The following is a 20,748-nucleotide window of genomic DNA, read 5'->3' on the forward strand; positions in this document are numbered from 1 at the left end:
ACCCATGTTGATTTGAATTAATTACATTGCTCTCCTTTAATTCTTTATTAATCAAATCCTGTTTCAGCTGCTCCATTATCTTGCTCAGGATCAACATCAGGCTGAAGGGCCTATAATTACCCTGGTGGTTGTATTTACCCTTTTTACAAATTGGCACAGCAGTAGCTTTCTTCCAGTCTTCTGGAACTTCCCCAGTGCTCCAAGACACGTTGAAATTCAACATTAATGATCCAGCGAGCTCCTCAGCCAGCTCTTTTAAACTAAAGCCATGTTTCAAGTCAAATTCCAGGTAGAAACAACATCATTTAGACAGGATGGGCACAGACATTTGAACAGCCTAAACAAAGGAAACGTAGACTGACTAAGGGTTAAACCGCTTAAGGAAATGAACAAAATCAATGGGGAAATGACAAATAATTTACAAAACAGAACACACTGTCTGTGTTACTAAGAAATTTTATTTTGGAGGGGAAAAAATAATGTTATTGTATAAGATAGGGGAATTGCATAGCAAGTTGGAAAACAAAGATGAAGAAAATTAAAAACATGACTAAAACCACAGACTATAAGAACATTAGTTTTCAAGTCGCCATAAAAATAAGAATTATTTAGCATCTCTAAGACTATTTACAGCTCAGTGAAGGGCTAAATGAAATTGAAAACCATTTCTGAAATTTAGACCAGCAAACTTAGCCTGGAAAAGGCTATTAAAATAGAATCAGAATTTTCCTAGGATAAAGTCTTTTAAGTAAGTTTGACTTCAAGAAGAGCATTATTAATTATTATTAATAACAAGAAGACCTGGCTCTCACAGCAATTTTGATCAGGAGATCTCAAGGTGCTTTACAAAGGAAGTTAATAGATTTATCCCTGTTCTACAGATGGGGAAACTGAAGTATGGGGAGAAATGACATGCCTACGGTCACCCAGCAAACCTGTGGAGAGAAGATTTGTGGAATGGTTAGAGCACCAGCTCTGGTCCTAACAATACTGAAATCTTGCCCACAACTTTTAACTCACAATCCATATGCAGGCTGCATCAGTTTCTATAGGGCTATAAGGTCTAATTTGGCTCATAGTTTACTAAATGACATATGGGGATAATCTTAGATATCTAAGGGGGTTGATCTATTTAGTCTTGTCTGTTTTGATTAATGGCAGTAAGAGATTGAAGTCAGAGTTATTTTAGTTGCTTTTCCTTTTATGATTTTGTTCTGCATATTTTATTATTTATATTTTTCAGCTTTTTTCTGGGAGATCTGGATATATCTGCTGTTTCACTTCAAATGTTGGCAAGGTAGCTCTAAAATGTCTGGCTAGTTATGATGACCATCTACCACCAGGACCTTGCATTGCTTGACCTGGTACATTACCTACTATACCAGCCTGGGCCAGCAGAATGGAAGCCTTTAGGGGCAGTTGATGTTACATGGCTATCAGTAGATTCTAATGGTTAGAGACGTTGGGTCTAAATTCAACTCTGACATTGACTCACTGGGTAGCCTTGTGCCAATCACTTAAACCGCACTGCGTTTCACTTTCCCCATCTGGGAAGGGATAATTTGTACTACTGTAGTACCTAGGAGCTCCTGTCCTGGACCAGAACCCTATGGTACTAGGTGCTGTACAAAAAAGTTACCACAGCCCCCAGCCGATTACCATCTAAGAATAAGACAAAAGGCGACAGATGGCTGCAGACAGACAGGGAAGTACAAGTAAACAGCAAGACAGTACTGGTCAGCATGATAGGCCGCTGGTTTGTTGAGAACAGCCTATGTGTTATCCATTCTTTTGCAGACATCTGGGCAAAGGAAAGTTCTCAGGAGGGATTTGAAGGTAGATATATGGATCTTTACAAGGAGCCCCACCCAAGGGTGTAGAGAGGAATGGGAGAAGGCATGAAGGTGCCTGTTGGGAAATTTAACAGGTGGGCAATGGGAGGCCGGCATCCTTGGTGATTGGAGGCGAGCAGCGACAGCCTGATAACAAATGAAAGATGACAGGGCTGGCCAGGATTGACTGTGAAGGGCCTTGAAAGGAAAGAGCAGCAGCTTATGTTTGATGTGCTAGAGAAGGGGGGCATAGATGGATGGATTGGTTCAGAGAAGGGGCTGACATGGCCAGCCCGACCAATGCAGCTTCTAAGGTATAGGTCTGACCCGGGTTGGAAAGTCTAAATATTCCACTAGCCTGTCAGAGCTGACCTGCCAGCTCCTCAATTCCCCTTCTCCAAAACAGGGCAATTGCACACAGGCCGATACCTGGTAATATCACCAGCATGAGGCAATGGTGTTTCAGCAGGCATTGTGTCAGCGATGGTTTCAGAACTATAGGCACCCTGATACCCTGCTCTGTTGGGTCACCTTATTGTAAAGCTAGAGACCCCTTAGGAAATGTAGCGTGGGCTATGGGGATTTCAAATTCCTCCCGACTTTGGGGCTCTGGGCAGAGGCGACACGTAGCTGTTGATAGTGGCAGGGAAGAGGTGGGGGTCACAATTGAAAGGTTCTGGTGGTATGCAGCAGGATTCGGGACAGGGCACATAAAACCTGGCAGAAATCTGGGGGACGCATGCCCCCTCACAAGTCACCTCTGGGCATTTGGTTGGGGTGTACCTCTAGTCTTTTGTACTGTGCAGCTCTAAGGTTGTGTAACTGCTGAATTTTCTCCCCTAGTCCCAGAACTTCCCAAACCTCAGACATGTAGTCCTGCTGCCAGCAAACAACTTACATAAAACAAATAGATGCCAAAACTCCACTGCCTTCTGTGTGAGGCGGTTAGCTCTCCCCAGCCCTAGTACATTTATCGGAAATGCCTGGGGGTGGGAGTAGCCTGGGTGCTGCCTGGTGCAGCTGAGGTTAAGAAGCCCAGCCCAAGCCAGGGGCGATCATTCCATAACCGGCAGCAACCACAGGCTCTGCTGCCTCTGCCCACGTGCTCCCCATCTCAGCCCTGCCCCTCACGTGGAAAGGAACACACACACAAGTTGAGCACTGCACAGCCACAGAAACAGCAGCATCCCCCAGAATCTGGGCGAATTGGAGCATCATGCACCGCCCTGCAGGTAAACCTCTCCTCCTGCTGCTTATTTCAATCAGTCTGTGCTTTTTGCAGAGTTTGGGGTTCCACGCAGGAGCAGTCGGTTCTCCCTTTTCAGTTTGGGGAGGGAAGGTGTTGGTGCTGGAAATGCACATTAATGATCTATTGGGGACAGGTGGTTGTCTTTTGTCTGGAGTGGCAAGCAGAGCAGGAGAAACTAGGATGCCAGTTGAATCTGTGGGTTTCCTCTTCTGGGAATATCCTAGAACTCTTAGCAATGCAACTGTCCTCAACAGGTCTCTTTGGGGTTCCCTCTCCGTGAGTCATTCTAGATTCAATTAAAACATGGACACAATCCATTTTTTCCCTCATAGGGAAATAAGTCACATGTTTGGCAGACAGTAAATCATATCCTCCAGCTGATCTTGCCATACAAGGAAGTGCTAACAAAGACTTAGGAGAATACTATTGACAACATAGTTAAGAGCAATGGATTCTCTCCGCTTCATATAGCGCTTGGTATAAACTATTCTTAGTTTGCTAGTCTGGATCATCTTTATTCTCAAAAGCACATGTGCTTTCAGGCAGAAGCTTTGCTGGTATAAATTGTCATAGCTTTGTTGAAATCACCCTGCATTTCTGACTATTGACTCCAGCTGGTGATTCTCCCCCCCATACTTATTTTTTTAGGTGCATTCTCCAGTATTATGGAAACACGTCTTTCTTAGCTAGTTGTTTTCTTCAAATAGCAAATCCTCTTCTTTATTGCCCTGAGCTAGGATATCTTTCAAAAAATTTTTTTTTTATTATTTGAATTATTGACATTTAGTGAGTAATTATACCACTTGAGTTTGGGTTGTTGTAGTTTATAGTTTACAAGTTTTCTTTTTACTAACCAGGAGTATACACTATATCAATTCACATTTATTGAAGCAACATACCTTATTAAGATTCTTAAATTTTACCTTTTTTATGTTAGAAAATGGTGAATGCTGTATTTCTTATTTAATTATTAGTTAGAGACACATAAGGAAGGTGGAAATAACTTTATTAAAGCCTGTTTTGTATTTAAAACTGATTTATTAAAACATTAAACCAAGGAAGTATGAATGGTAGTTATAAATTGAACTGATTATTTCTGGTCAGCAGTTCTTTCAAGGTTTTAGAACTAGCAGATCTCATCCTTTCAAACCTAGTTTTTATTCATAAATTGGAAGAGCAAAATGAGCTTTCCTGTTTTTTCAACTCATTATTGGTTTCTCAATTTTGAATTAACTAGTCATGGAACTGAAGTGGTTGAATAAACTGAAACAAAGGAAATATTCTATCTGCACCTGCAGAGAAGGCTACTTCTGTCAGAAGCTGGTTTAGCACTTCAACAAGCTCTGGTTCCAGGTGCCAAGTCAGATACTTTCACCAGTTCAGTAGTTTGAATTTCTTTAAAGCTTTGGCAGCAAATCTACTGATTGAACATTATTATTCTATTTAAATTTAAAAGATTTTAGTAGATTACTATAGTAAATCTAAGCCTTAATATCGGTTGACATTATTTTCAAATAGGTTTATTTTTTAAAAAGAAAAAATATATTTAAATAAAGTCTGAGTAAAATGAAAATTCAATTAAAAAAAACATTCCTTTTTAGCCATCCTGGTTTGATTCAAAGTCCACTGAGGTCAATAACTCCCATTGATTTCTCAGGGCTTTGCATCAGGTTCTCAGCATAAAACATTATATATGACATTCCATTTTCATCTATGAAAATGATTTTCTTTATATTACTAGCCATGCTATCCTGACTTCAGGACATACTTCTCATAGGCAGATGAGTATGTAAGAGTTCTCAGCCCTTCAGTAACACTACAAGGGAAGGCAACAGGTAAAAGAGAAGCTGTTGTAAACTTGTGTTTTCTCTTGCTTTTCCTCAGTCATCTGTTGCCTCATAATAAATACCTAATGTCTGGAAATGTTTCAGCGCAAGGATCTGCAGAGTTTTGACCCACCTGAAGTACACAGGGACTGAGAATGTAACACTGTCTGATCCAAAGTTCACTGAAGTCAATACGAGTCTTCATTGCTTTCAAAGAGGTTTGGATCAGATCCTTTGTCAAGCCACCTCTTATTTCCTCTGGCTGTTGAGTTCTGCTAAAAGCACAGAATCAGCCATTTGAAGACCACATGGTCCCTTTGGTACTGTGGACTTTTAATATATGTGGGTTCCAACTGCAAAATTTGGCTCAGAAATTCACAGTAGAATCCAGCTTCTCCTTTACGTCTATGATTCTATTCTTAAACTTTGGCTGATGCAAAGAAACCACTTGAGTTTTGCTCTTGTGGTTTATGTGAACAGAGGTACTTGGGAAAGTGTCTCAGTGGGTGTACATTTATGAATGTTGCAGGGAGACGTTGCTAATGCCTGAGATGCATCATTGAGGCTGACTGCCAAAACCATCCTGAAGAGTCTGAGTTAGATTGTCAAGTGCTCAGCTCATCCCATTGTAGCACTTAGGGCCAGATTTTCAAACGGATTCAGCCCAAACGTGCTGAGCCATTCTGCTAATCCAGACCTTACTTTGGTGACTAAATGGGGGTGGGGGTTGTTTGGAGCCATTTGGAAAATCTGGCCCGGATTGTGGTTATAAAATGGCATTAGTTATTATAAAGAAGGAATAAGAGTGTGGGACATGTGAAATAGAGATGGCCCCAGAATTGGAATCATACATGGAAACCAGCCACTGCCGTACCCAATCTCTGCTCCCCTCATACCTCTGGAGTTCAGAAAAAATGGGCCCTGTGGCCAAAGTCATCCCTGGCTTTTTCATTGCAAAACCCAAACTACTCCTGGCATCTGTTAGATTGGTGCACAATCATCTTTTTGCTTTCTTCAGGGTGGGTCCCTATGTATAGTACAACCTCTCTGCGTTCATCTTTATCGTCCCCACCCAACGCACATATCAGCTCCCACTTCTGCCATGTGGACCAATAAATCCCTGTTTGTCTGTCCCATTTCCCCTATCATCTGTATGTTCTGAGACTCTGAGCTCCTTCAGGAACCCTTCTTTGTCTGGGAAGTGTGTAGCATATGGTGCATGTCAGCATACACACATGATGGTAGTCTCTACAAATCAGGTATTAAACAAGGCACTACCCTTTTAAAATAGAGTCTTGTGCTAAAATTATCTAATTTAAATGATGCACATGAAATAAAAAAGATATTGAACATAATTACTCACAAATAATAATGATTCCCTAAGTGATGGTGTGTAATTAATTAAGTTGCGTTTCTCTTTTCACGATCCCCCATCCACTCCTCTTTCTCCTTCCTTTTCCCAACTGTAGATCCTTACCTTGCAAAACCTTAAGAACAGAACTATCTTAAGGCAAGTTCCGATGCCTGATATGCCAGATGATCACTAATAGGCATTCATTTGACAATATTTTCCTGTTTCTCTTGAAGACAAGATCTCCCCCTTAACTGCTACACTTAGCACTTCCCAGACCCCCCTCATTCACTTGCTCAGCCTGCAAACTCTTCACCTCTTTCTACTTCACCCTCCTTCCCCTTCAATCCAGCTTCATTGTGTAACAATAAAACTGATTCACCAGGAGTTAGATAATACACTTAGATTCCTGTTTTATTTCATATAGTAGACAGGGTCCGTCTGAGCCTATAACTCAAGCCTCCCAGTGGATGCTGTACAGGTCTGATCTTGCAAAGATTTAATCTTACTCACATTCTTGTGTTTTTGCTGGATCAAGCCTTCACTTGTAAGTACATAAGAACGGCCATACTGGGTCAGACCAAAGGTCCATCTAGCCCAATATCCTGTCTACTGACAGTGGCCAATGCCAGGTGTCCCAGAGGGAATGAACAGAACAGGTAATCAGGTGATCCATCCCTTGTTGCCCATTCCCAGCTTCTGGCAAAAGGAGGCTAGGCACACCATCTCTGCAAATCCTGGCTAAAAGCCATTGATGGATCTATCCTTCATGAATGTTTCTAGTTCTTTTTTGAACCCTGTTAAAATCTTGGCCTTCACAACATCCTCTGGCAAGGAGTTGCACAGGTTGACTGTGCGTTGTGTGAAAAAATACTTCCTTTAGTTTGTTTAAAACCTGCTGCCTATTAATTGCATTTGGTGGCCCCTAGTTCTTGTGTTATGAGAAGGAGTAAATAACACTTCCTTATTTACTTTCTTCACACCAGTCATGATTTTATAGACCTCTATCATCTCCCCCTTTGTCATCTCTTTTCCAAGCTGAAAAGTCCAAGTCTTATTAATCTCTCCTCAGATGGCAGCCGTTCCATACCCCTAATCATTTTTGTTGCCCTTTTCTGAACCTTTTCTAAGTCCAATATATGTTTTTTGAGATGGGGCGACCACAGCTGTATGCAGTATTCAAGATGTTGGCATACCATGGATTTATGTAGAGGCAATATGATTCTTATCTATCCCTTTCTTAATGATTCCCAGCATTTTGTTGGCCTTTTTGACTGCTGCTGCAGATTGAGTGGATGTTTTCAGAGAACTATTCACAATGACTCCAAGATCTCTCTCTCTCTCTCTCTCTAATTTAGATCCCTTCATTTTATATGTATAGTCATTGACTCTGCATTGGAGTTGACTGTTGGGGAAGAAGGTTGGCTTGGGTCTTTCACCTTTTATCTTTCCACCCTCTCATCATCTGCCCAAACTTCATATATATATGAATCCTGAATATATCCAAATTCTCCGTTGGTGCAAACTGGCACAGTTCCATTGGAGTCAATGGAATTACACCATCTTATACCTAGAGCTGCATTCTTTGCTGGTATATGACACAAAGTATACAGAGAGTCCCTCATACTCTGCTCTTTTTTTTTTGACTTTTGAGTTTTCTAAATGCTTATCTGAATCCAAAATTATCTAAGTCTGTCCCAAATTAGCTTGGCTCTATCCAGAAGTTATAACCTCCCTCTGATTCCTTTCTGTGGGAAAAAAAAGAAGGGATTCTCAACCTGCAACTGGGGCATGCTGACTGGTGCTGAACAGTTGTGGTTCTGTTTTAAGAACTGCTGGATTGTTTTTTCTGTAAGGTGCTGCCACTCCATGGAGCAGCTGCCCGCAGCTCCAGGTAGCTCCTGCCTGCCCTGTGTTTGTGGCTCCCTTTTGGAGTTGGATCTGGGAGTGTTATCCAACTTCTGACGAGTCACTTCCCCTCCGCACACACACACACTGAAGTTATGTTGCTAGATTGGCTGGGGAGGGCGCAGAAAGGTAGAACGAGGGGAATGGGGTGAAGAGAAGGAAGACAGGTGTCGAAAGGAGATTGTGGGAGGATCTGCTGTCTTCAAGAGAAACTTAGGGAAGAAAAAAAGAAAATGCAGTCAAATATGTGTAGTGCACACTGAAAATGAGGGAGTTGTTATTTGTATTGTGATAGTGCCTAGAAACCTCAACCAGTTTGGAGTCTCATTGTGCTTGGTGTTATACAACCAAGCAATCGAAAAATGGCAGGTCCTTCCCCAAGGCAACAAAGGAGAGGAGTGGCTGCTTAAATGTTTTCTTATCACTTACCTAGATTATGCAGAGCAGAAATATAATTTAAAAAGTTCAGAGTAGCATGTAGCCTTTGATAGGGGGCTAGCCATGAATTGTGTCCTGATCGGACTTATCTGGGTCTTGCATAAACTAAAGCAATTCTGACCTCTGCTGTTGGGTCAACATATCATTAATAAGTGCAGCACTTCCTGGGCAGATTGTGTAATGTTTATGTTGGCACGTAGCTCTCACCATCACAATTCCTGGCACCGGAGGTTGGTGTTATAATAAAGGTGGGGTTGAGTTACAAAATGTCTTGATTGGCAGGCAAATGTTCTGGCAAATTAACTGAATCTGTGTCTGTTACTCAAATTAATGTAACTCACTGATTTTAAAAATCGTAGACTGGAGGCGAACCTTTTCTTTTCCTGCATTGTCAACCTTTGCATGTTCAGAGTGAATAAGAAATGCTCGGCAAAAGATAAATCAGAGCTTCTTTTCTCCTTCTCTTTCAATACAAGAACATAATTTAATTCCATTAAATTAAAAGGTGGCGAATTCAAAACTAATATGAGGAAATAGACTGTCAGCAAACATGTATCTGGACTAGGGAACTCATGCCTACCGGAAGTTGTCGGGGCTGAGAATTTAGGAAGATTCAAAGAGGGATTAGACATTTCTGTGGATATGCAGAGTTATCATAATTAACGATAGACATTTTTGCAAGGTATATTAAACCTCATGCTTCAGGCCTTAAGCCAATTTCTCTGTATTAGAGATCAGGATGAGATCTAATGTGGGGTCAGATTATCAACATCTGCTACTGTGTCAGCTACAGAAACGGGACTGGAACAAATTGCCCTCGGCAGCGGTGAATTAGCAACTGGGACAACGAGGCGTGTGCCCGGGGGCCCCGGCCAATTGGGGGGGGCCCTGGAAAAATGGCGCTCCCATGTCCCGACCTACTCCTGCTGGGGAGTGAGGTTGGTGTGCAGGGACTTGCCTATGAGCTGTTCAGATGAAGGCTCTTCAGTCATCGGAGGAGATGGAATTTTGCTGCCAGGTCATTCTGTGACCAGCTCGCCGGGTGTTGCATCTTGTCCTCATCCTTGGCTCAGGCACGGTTTGTAAGTCAGCAGGTGGAGCCATATAGTTGCAGTTCCATTACAGACCTCCCTGTTGAGGAAGCCACGCCCCACTCAAGAGTATTACATGTGGGTGGGTGTGGCCAGCCATGTGGCACAGACTACCTGCAGGTTTTGGTGCTGATCAGGCCTTTGGGAGCCAAGGCTGTAGCCCTTTGGTCCTCTTCGCTGCTGTGATGTTCTTTAGCAGCTTATCTATCACAGAGAAAATAAAACGTTGCCTTTCAGAAAACAGCTAAACTCCCCTTGTGTTAAAAACTGCTTGATTTGTCCTGCCCTGAAATTGCTGTCATCAGATCCTTTCACAGCATAGCATGCATTTTGACAAATGGAGATTGGAAGAATTCTGCTAACGTGAATCTACTGTTATACTGGATCATACTGCTGCTGTTATGGAGAGTTGCCACGCCCCCCCTCCCCATTTGATTTTCACTGTATGGTGCTAAAAGCTTTCAGTGAGAACCTGTGCAAAAAAGGCAGCATGATTGTCACGTGCTAAGACTTTGCAGCTAGGCACCTTGAGTGAGCTGCTAGTGGAAATGCTCTGTGCACGACTGGCTGGTGTGACTTGTGTCACTGCTTCTCTCGACCTGAAGAAATGTCACTGCAAGCATCTCATCTGAAAGTGGCTGGTTCCATAGGTAGGCCCTGACGTTTTCTTTTCCCTTGGGGTGCTCTATCCCCGCTCCGCTCCACCCCAAGGCCACCCTCGCACTCTGCCCCTTCTCCTAGGGCTCTGCCCTCACTCTGCCTTTTTCTGACCCTCCCCTGAGGTCCCCACTGGCTGATCTCCACCCTCCCCCAAGCTCCTCCCTGAGCTGCCGAACAGCTGTGACTGGTGGGTGCTGAGCACCCACAATTTTTTTTTCAGTGGGTGATCCAGCCCCAGAGCACCCAAAGAGTTGCCACTCCAGGCTGGTTCATGAAAAAGATCTGGGAGTGGTTCTTTTTCTCCTGGGATACCTCTACACTGCACCTGCGGCCAAGCCTCCCAGCCCAGACCCACAGGGTTGTCTTAACAGGGCTCATGCTAGTGCACTAATAATAGCTGTGTAGACATTGCTTTGACATTGCGGCTTGGACTCTCAAGGCCCCCCACTCCAGCTCCATTCTGAGCAGCAAGGTCTACACAGCTATTTTTAGTGTGTTAGCATGAGACCACACAACTCAGTGGAACCTGGCCTGGGAGGCTCGCTCCCAGATGCAGTGCAGCTACACTCCTTGATCATGTACAGAGGTTTGAGAGTCTGCTCCTGTCACTAACCTACCAGAAGTGGCTCTTTAGCTCAAGTGCTTTGAAAATCAGAACCTCCATGTTCAGTCCCTGCTGATGACTTACTGCTACAGATAGAAGTCCTAATACTGCAATACTTAATAGTGCAGTTGCTTTAACTCAAGGTGCTGATTTCTGTGCCTGTAGTTGAATATGATATAGTTCAGTGACAGCAGAGCTGGGCAAGAAACAGTTTTCCCAACCTGTGAAAATGTTTGAGATTTCAGACGTTTTTCCCATTCATCGGTGAGACAAACCAAAGACCTTTCAAAAATGTTCACAGAATCCAGTGCAGAGAAAGAGTGACCCCAGAGAAGCCAACATCCCAGTGCTTAATGCTGTCATGTGGTATGGAAGTCACGGGGGGAAGACACCCAGGTCAAAGTCCCCACGCTTCCTAATTTGGAGCAGGGATTTGAACCTGGTTCTCCCACATCCCATGAGACTGCCCTGACCACCAAGCTGTACAGTCAGTCTCTCCTCTCCAAAAAAAACCCTGCTTTATCAAAAATTCCTGACCATTGCTAATGAGCAGTTTGAACCATGGACCAGCATGTTCATTTTAAACACCCAGGTGCTTTAAGACAAACTTTGTTTGACTGGTGGAACATGTAATACTGTGTGCGTGCATACCACTGCCCTGTACCAGACAGAATGTCAGAGAGGTAGGTGTGTGTGTGTGTGTGTGTGTGTGTATGTGTGTATATATATATATATATATATATATATATATATATATATATATATATATATAAAAATATGAGAAAGAGACAGCTCCATCTTGGCAGACACAGAAGGATTGAACCAGGACTGCTGGAGCTAGAATCATAAACTAAAAGCTGAGGCTTCCTTGATGGGGCTATAACAGACTCTGCCCCTGTAAATCAGGCACAGAAAGAATTATGTAACACACTCACCAGTGGTTTATATACACATCAAATGCCCTTTAGTAGCTGTTTCTACAGTTAATGGAGATTTTCCTTCAAGTCAGGTGAGAGCGGCCTGCATGTTTTGGAGCAGAAGGTCTTGATGTCTACAAGAGCAAGCTGAAAAATTCTATGTGTTTTTGATGAATATTTTCAATAAAATGTCTGGATTTTTTTTTTACTTAGTTTGGATTTTTTATGGAATTGTTTTATTTTGTTTTCATTTTGTCAAAAAAACAAAATTTGGTTTCCAGGTTTCAGAAACAGAAAAGTTTTAATTTTGCCCTCCATCTCCCCCTTCTCCCCTCCACATTTCCCACTGGACAACCTCTAAACCCTCAGCAGTCACAAAATCACTGTACCAGGTACTGCCACATTCAGTTTGAAAAGTATTTCCTTTTCTGTGTTCTCTTTCAGAAACACCAATGGGGCTCATTGCTGGGAACCTCAGGAAAGCCAGAGAAATAGCCCACAGTGACTCGCGTGTTCCTGAACAGCTAAAGCATTATTTACAGAAAGCTCTGGAGGTTGCTGTTGGACTGGACCCTTACCTGGACTCAATGGCAACTGCAAAGTAATGAGATTTATTTGTTACCTTGTGCATTTTTCTCATGGTCTGATCCCTAAAGCCGTAGATTTTTAAGAGCCTAAGGGACCCATAATCTTAAGGCTGCCCCAAGACTGTGGAATAAAGTCCTGCAGGAACAACAACCTCACCTCCTTCCACTGTAAAGTGAAAGGCACATTTCTTTAACCTTGCCTTCTCTAACACAAACACAAAGCAATGTACCTATGTGGGGTGGGGGGTAGTGCATGCAAACACACACACATTGCTGCATGTTTGTTATGTATTATATATTTAAAATATAATAATAAAAAAATCCAAATCAAAACTGCACTGCACACACTTCTCCCCCTGGGGAGAGGATGAGAAAACAAACATAAGACAGATGTTAGTCATGTTCCTTAATGCACTAATGGTAGACGCTCTGATACTGTGGTGATGAACATGGTATAACAATCTGAATAAAAGAGACCTTGTGTGGAACACAAGCCATAGAATGTGATCCAGTTACCCATATTGAGCTCCAGGACTTGTATTTGACTAAAGCATATCTTTCAGAAAGGCATCCAGTCTTGATCTGAAGACTTCAAGAGATGGAGAATTCATCGTCCCCATTGGTAGATTCACCATATGCATACCATTTAACAGGTTTCTTCTCTTTTAGAACTCATTAAAAAGCCACAGTGCAATGGCTTTTTGGACTGGTTTTAGGAGAGCCAAGAAAGAAGGGGCTTGATTCTTCTCTGTTCCTGGAAAACCAGGGAATTTGTCTGAGTAAGGACTTGGCAAAACAATTGGTTAATAGCTAAGGCCCAATTCTACCTTGACCTTCACATGGACTTCACTAGGGCTCTGTCCAGGCACAGGGATTTCCCCCGCATGGGGGGATCTCATTGCAGGATCAAGGCCTCAGAAAGAATGTCAGGATTTAACCATTAATAATAAGAACAAGCTGTGTTTTTAACAGACTGCAACATTGGAGATCCTGCTCGAATGCAGCCATTGGTTTTTTTAAATGCTGTTCTCTATTTGCTTCTTCTAGTTAGGAGTAAACACAGATGAACTTTCTATATAAAACATATTAGGAGCCTGAGGATTCAGCCCAACAATAATAGCCTTTGTATGCAGTAGAGCTTTTATTTCAAAAGTGCTTTACAAATATTAATTATGCTGCTAACTAAATTATTTTAGTAACTAAACTAATTAATTAAACTAATTTTAGGTATCATTAATTCAGAAGCCCAGTTGATACTCTCATTATTCCTCTTACAGCTGCAGCATATTACCTGGGTGTGTGGGGTCTGCTAAATAGTTCCCATCTATCAGCATAAATTCTGATCTGTGGAAAAAGCCAGTTCTTTCTGAAATTGACAATGTGTAAACTGTTCCAGTCTGTGGATTATGGGAACGCTGAGCATTAGTTCTGTTGCTGAAATAATAGCTGATAGTTGTTTGACTTGCACTAGCTCTATGATAATAGCTATACATTATCTTATTAAAGTTGTTAAAGCATTTGTGAGGGGCAGAAAAGAGGTTATAGGAAATGTTCAGCTCGTCAAGGCTTGGATTATCGGAGTGTGTCTGATATGGGTTATGAATTCTTTCTCATTTTACTGAAGGTTGGTGGGGGAGGAGAGTAAAAATAGCTTCCCTGGCGTAATATTCTGGCCTGTAGAAGCATCACAAACCTCCTGGGATTGACTGCGGTGGCGTCTATTCTCTTCAGATGGGGGAATCTTGCCTGCCTGGTGGCTCTTGTCTTCTTTGATATCCCATGCTGTCTTCTGCTCTGGAAAGAGCCTCCCTACTCCTGGGGTCCCAGCACTCGGGCACCCGCCCAAGCCTGAAACTTTACATAGCAGTTTTACAGCCCTGTAGCCTGAGCCCCACAAGCCCAAATCATCTGACACAGGCCAGGGTGTTTAGCTGCTGTGAAGACATACCCTTATTTAGCCCTGTTTGATTGGCATACACTGTATGATAGTCAGGAGCTGCGCCAGGGTTTTTGGCACCCTAGGCAGGGGTCCTTCCGCACTCCTGGTTGGGGGCAATTCGGTGGTGGGGGGGGTCCTTCCGTGCTCCCAGTCTTAGGAGCACTTCAGCAGTGGGTCCCAGAGTGAGTGAAGGACCCACTGCAGAATTGCCGCCGAATACCCGGAGTGTGGAAGGACCCCCCCGCTGCCAAATTGCCGCCGAGGGCCACAAAAAGCCTCCCTCCCAAATCCTGGTGCCCTAGGAGACCGCCTAGGTCGCCTAAATGGAAGCGCCAGACCTGATGCTAGTTAGGCTCTGTGAAATAATGCCTGGCGACTCCAGTGAGTTCTTCCCAGGTTACAGGGAGGAGGTTTCATGAGCTCCATCTCCAAGGAATTGAGTTTTCTGAAGGCAGTAGCTCCGTTTGGAATTTCCAGCGCAGAAGAGCAGTGCTCCATGAAGGTCACAGAGATAACATACCAAGAACAGCTGGGGAGGTGCCGCACATCAGCTCTCAATGAAGGATCTCCTTTCCTTTACAGCTGTTCTGTTTTATATAAACCATGACCACATCCTACCTAATGCCTGGGGAGTTTTTGCTATCCTAGAGCTAGATTGACACTGAATTCTGTGACTTGTGGAGCATAGGAGGCTCTGGAATTTACCACAGCAGAGCAATCTATTCTTCTTGTGATGCTGCTTGTCTGCTACAGAGCCCTCTGGGGACCTTTGTCATTCAGGGTACCAGTTGTTCTTCCGGGCCCCAATGCTCTTGCATATCATTCCATTATTTGCGGCCATGCCCTGTCTCATGTTATTGTGTATGGGGGGGGGGGTTTGAAGGGGGAGAGATTTGCAGATTTTGTACAAGACACTAACACTCAGCTGATTGTTTCCTTTTTAGAACAGCCTCACTTGAAGGCAGGCAACTGAACATTGCAGGCGTTGAAACAAAAGTTAAGCCTCATAAAGAATGTGCCTCTGGCTATCTAAAAGGCAAGTCCATCAGTCCAAGTCATAATTAAATGCTACAAATTTTGAATGCCAGATACCAGTAAGGCCATGATGCTCGTCCCGCTATATCCCATGCGTCCGGAGAGAGGGTTTGATGGATGTAGACAGACAATGTGAAAGTGTTTGAGACATAAAGGATTTAAATGAGGGGTTTTTCTATGGCTGGATTCTTCATTTTTCTTGAAAATCTAATTTTCAAACCTGCTCTGCCTCTTTCACAAACAATAAAGAGATCAGATTAATGTGGTGAAGGGCAATTTTTTTTTTAAATGGCAGGTTGGCAGAGGTTGTTTAAGTGTGCTCGCAGTGGGGCAAGTATTGGTCCTCTCCAAACTAACGACACTTGGGGTTGTGTTCACGTGCAAAGCTATTGCACTAAATCTATTCCTGGACTCATTCTTCCCAGATGTTGCCATCTTTTCCATGATACATCGTTGCAGTGAAGCACTCTTGTAATGTATTACACTAATACATTGTTCAAAGGACAGCGCTGATGATAAATTTCTTAAATGATGGTGCTGTCTAGGGATAATGACTCTAAGAGCAAATGCAAGCTAATGTGATTTTTTTTAACCTGGTTCCAGAAAGAATACAGGAGACATCTTAAAACCATTTTCTTCTGGGGAGAGTGTTAAAATATGCAATATTTCAAGTACTATTTAACAAGCACTTAAACAGTACCAGCATTGATGATAAAGATTCTACACTTAAAACCAGTACCTTCATTCTGTTGTCGTTAGCAGCGTTTTAGATGAGATGCTGTCAGATTCTGTTGCTAAACCCCTAAAGTGTTTTACGATGTGATTAAAAAAAAAAAAGAGTGATCACTTAGATGTTAGATTTAATTTTCATTGTGAACAATGTATAGTGTATTGTCTTTAATATGGTTATTTTTAACAGTTTCTTCTATTCTTTGAATAGGCCAAGTTCTCAGGATGTTTGTTCATATGGTTGGAGCCAAGAGGATTTTATTAATTGGCAGGCTTAAAGGTTACAGTATCCTTGCTATGGCGGAAGCATTGCCAGATGATGGAAACATAATTTCATGTGCAGTAGAGCCATATCTTGGAGTGAAAAGCCAGGAAGCGTCTGATTACTCATCTCATGTTAAACAGATAAGTGTGAAAGTGGGGCCAATAGCAGATACTTTGGAGGTAAACTCACTTATTATTATTATTGTTAATTAATAAATAATAATAATTCATTATTTGTATTATTATAGCATCTAGGAGCCCCAGTATCCCATTTAACATGAGATGCTTTAAAAACACAGAACAAAAAGACATTTCCTGCCCAAAGTGGTTACAATCTTAAGGAAGGGGACATTCATTTTAGAGCTGGTTCTGGTATTGGTTGCAAATACATTTAGTCCTGTCCACAAGTTGTTTGCAGATTTATCCTGATTTCTTTGTCATTTGCAAATATGCAAAAAAAAAAAAGTTCAGGGCGTGGATTGTTCAAGAACTGTTCATTTCAACTATTTAGTTGGGGGCTATTTGTTATTCCTGGTGTGTGACTGGACTGCTAAATCACATGGTATTGTTTCTTTTCCCTATCTAGAAGCATTGAAACTTTTTAATCAGGAGAACAATTCATCTCTAAATTCAGTGGACTTTGGATCACCTCCATAGAAGTCAATTGAAGCTTTTCCACTAATTTTAATGAGCTTTGGATCAGAGCCTGTGATTCCCAAAGCAACACATGGGCAAAGTATACATGTGGCCCTCTGTGACTGACCCCACAGAGACTAGCCATCTGGTACAATTTATAAAAGAGGGACCAAGTTCTGTAGCTGAAGTGGTAGAGGTCTTCGCTTTGGTGATACTCTCTAGATATCTTCCAACTGATGACACAATCAGGGAATCAGGACAAAAGTTTTCCACTTCCAAAGCATTATCTAGCATGGTAGCTAGAGTTGGTTTGTCTTGTCCATTGGCTGGTCCCATGGGAGAGTAAAGCCTACCACTGATACCTGCTAATGGAGGCACTCCTTTTATCTGAAATGTTAGCTACCCAAACATTTGATTCTGAAGGTTAAGGGTTCTATTTCTGCTGATAACCCATGGTAGACATCATTAAGTAAGGAACATTTCTAGTACTTATGCCAATCAATCTGAGACTGAAAATGACGTCAGTTTAAAGTGTGGGCTCAGCTGTAACATTATTTGCATTAGCAGGGATTGTATTCATTTCTAAAATTGAATGGCCAGGAGCTTTTTGACCTCTGGCTTTTGTGACCTATGCATTTAATAGGAAAGAAACAAAGAGCTTTGGCATGCATCCTGAACATGAAATGATACAGATCACCTGCAACGAGTGGTGTTTAAAATCCTTGCTCCCTGCAGTGAGTGTGAAAATAATTGAATTGCTGTTGCTCTCTAGTGCTCATTCTGTGCAACTAACTTACTGTGACTGAATTAAAATATGTAGAGGCCGGCGGCGTACCTGCTGTGAAGAGATTAAAGAAGGGACCAGAATGGGAGCGAAGACATGAAAATTAAATCCTTGAATCGTAATGCTGCAATTGATTTTATATCTTCCTCTTGCTTCTTATCAGCAACCACCAAAAGAACATTCCAAGCACAATCCTGCAGGAGGCTCAATGCCTTGAACTCCCATTTAAGCTAGTGGGAGTCAAAGGTGTTCGTTATTTGGTTGGAGGTGCCTATTGCCTCATGGCTGTGGATTCCTTGTTATGAAACAATTGAAGAATTACTGTATCAGCACTTGACCCTGCACCAATGAAGTCAATGGACGATTTGTCATTGACTTCAACAGGAGTAGGATCACTCTCTTAGGAGATGGGAATTTTGTTAGATTAACTACAGCCTGTGGAACTCATTGCCAGGAGGGTGTTGTGAAAGCCAAAACAATACTGGGTTCATTAGATAAGATCATGGGGGATAGCTCCATCAATGGCTATTAGCCAAAATGGTCAGGGATGTAGTACCATGCTCTAGTATCCCTAAGCCTCTAACTGGATGACAGGAGATGGATCATATTATAGTTGCTCTGTTCTGTTAATTTCCTCTGAAGCACTTGGCATTGGCCACTGTTGGCAGACAGGATACTGGGCTGGATGGACCATTGGTCTGACCCAGAATGTCCGTTCTTATGTTCTTATGTACACAGAGAAAAAACTGTTTAAGGTTCATAGACTCATAGACTCTAGGACTGGAAGGGACCTCGAGAGGTCATCGAGTCCAGTCCCCTGCCCTCATGGCAGGACCAAATACTGTCTAGACCATCCCTGATAGACATTTATCTAACCTACTCTTAAATATCTCCAGAGATGGAGATTCCACAACTTCCCTAGGCAATCTATTCCAGTGTTTAACTACCCTGACAGTTAGGAACTTTTTCCTAATGTCCAACCTAAATCTCCCTTGCTGCAGTTTAAGCCCATTGCTTCTTGTTCTATCATTGGAGGCTAAGGTGAACAAGTTTTCTCCCTCCTCCTGATGACACCCTTTTAGATACCTGAAAACTGCTATCATGTCCCCTCTCAGTCTTCTCTTTTCCAAACTAAACAAACCCAATTCCTTCAGCCTTCCTTCATAGGTCATGTTCTCAAGACCTTTAATCATTCTTGTTGCTCCTCTCTGGACCCTCTCCAATTTCTCCACATCTTTCTTGAAATGCGGTGCCCAGAACTGGACACAATACTCCAGTTGAGGCCTAACCAGCGCAGAGTAAAGCGGAAGAATGACTTCTCGTGTCTTGTTTACAACACACCTGTTAATGCATCCCAGAATCACGTTTGCTTTTTTTGCAACAGTATCACACTGTTGACTCATATTAAGCTTGTGGTCCACTATGACCCCTAGATCTCTTTCTGCCATACTCCTTCCTAGACAGTCTCCTCCCATTCTGTATGTGTGAAACTGATTGTTCCTTCCTAAGTGGAGCACTTTGCATTTATCTTTATTGAACTTCATCCTGTTTACCTCAGACCATTTCTCCAACTTGTCCAGATCATTTTGAATTTTGACCCTGTCCTCCAAAGCAGTTGCAATCCCTCCCAGTTTGGTATCATCTGCAAACTTAATAAGCGTACTTTCTATGCCAACATCTAAATCGTTGATGAAGATATTGAACAGAACCGGTCCCAAAACAGAACCCTGCGGAACCCCACTTGTTATACCTTTCCAGCAGGATTGGGAGCCATTAACAACTACTCTCTGAGTACGGTTATCCAGCCAGTTATGCACCCACCTTATAGTAGCCCCATCTAAATTGTACTTTCCTAGCTTATCTATAAGAATATCATGCGAGACTGTATCAAATGCCTTACTGAAGTCTAGATATATCACATCCACCGCTTCTCCCTTATCCACAAGGCTCGTTATCCTATCAAAGAATGTTATCAGATTAGTTTGACATGATTTGTTCTTTACAAATCCATGCTGGCTATTCCCTATCACCTTACCACCTTCCAAGTGTTTGCAGATGATTTCTTTGATTACCTGCTCCATTATCTTCCCTGGCACAGAAGTTAAACTAACTGGTCTGTAGTTTCCTGGGTTGTTTTTATTTCCCTTTTTATAGATGGGCACTATATTTGCCCCCTTCCAGTCTTCTGGAATCTCCCCCGTCTCCCATGATTTCCCAAAGATAATAGCTAGAGGCTCAGATACCTCTTCTATTAACTCCTTCAGTATTCTAGGATGCATTTCATCAGGCCCTGGTGACTTGCAGGCATCTAACTTTTCTAAGTGATTTTTTACTTGCTCTTTGCTTATTTTCTCTTCTAAATCAGCAGTAATGACAGTAACATATTTTTCATGGAAAAGATATTACATTTTATAAAGAATGGGGTGGGTTTAGGTGCCCAATGCCTTTTGAAATTGATGAGTTGTGCCTCTAACCTCCATTGGGCAGCTGTGAAAATCCCAGTGACATTTTTAGGTAAATCTGTAAAAACTAGAGCTGAAAATGCCTATGTGCAGCTCGAGTTGACTTCTTAGAGCCAAAAGATGTTTTTTGTTATGTTGTTCTTCTATTGAAGTGGTCAGATATCTGTGTACCTTACACAGGTGCTCAATGGGATGAGTGTTAGCTTCTTCCTTTTAACCTTAGAAATAGAAATTGTTGTGGTGAACCGGTGCTCTGAGATAGTATGGAGAATCCACTGTCTTAGGTGCCTGATCGGTGTGTCGTGCTCATATGCTCAGGGTCTAACTGACCACCAGGAATTTTCCTGTGGGTCAGATGGGCTGACAACACTGGGAGTTTTCTGTTTCCCTACGGAGAATGTAGCATGGGTTGCCTGGTAGGATCATCAGGACATAT

The 20,748-nt window shown here is 42.4% G+C and overlaps 1 protein-coding gene across 1 annotated transcript in view; it reads left to right on the forward strand.

Annotated features, from left to right (window-relative positions):
* The first annotated feature begins 1,742 nt into the window (after positions 1-1,742).
* The window catches only part of LOC127053728 (uncharacterized), a 55,019-nt gene continuing 36,013 nt past the window's right edge, over positions 1,743-20,748 (forward strand). Inside the window, 5 exon segments of the mRNA XM_050958902.1 lie at positions 1,743-1,836; positions 12,294-12,493; positions 13,602-13,615; positions 15,347-15,438; positions 16,378-16,610. Of these exon segments, the coding sequence (XP_050814859.1) occupies positions 1,743-1,836; positions 12,294-12,493; positions 13,602-13,615; positions 15,347-15,438; positions 16,378-16,610 (633 nt within the window).

The sequence above is a fragment of the Gopherus flavomarginatus genome, chromosome 6 (assembly GCF_025201925.1).
Source record: "Gopherus flavomarginatus isolate rGopFla2 chromosome 6, rGopFla2.mat.asm, whole genome shotgun sequence".
Lineage (NCBI taxonomy): Eukaryota > Metazoa > Chordata > Testudines > Testudinidae > Gopherus > Gopherus flavomarginatus.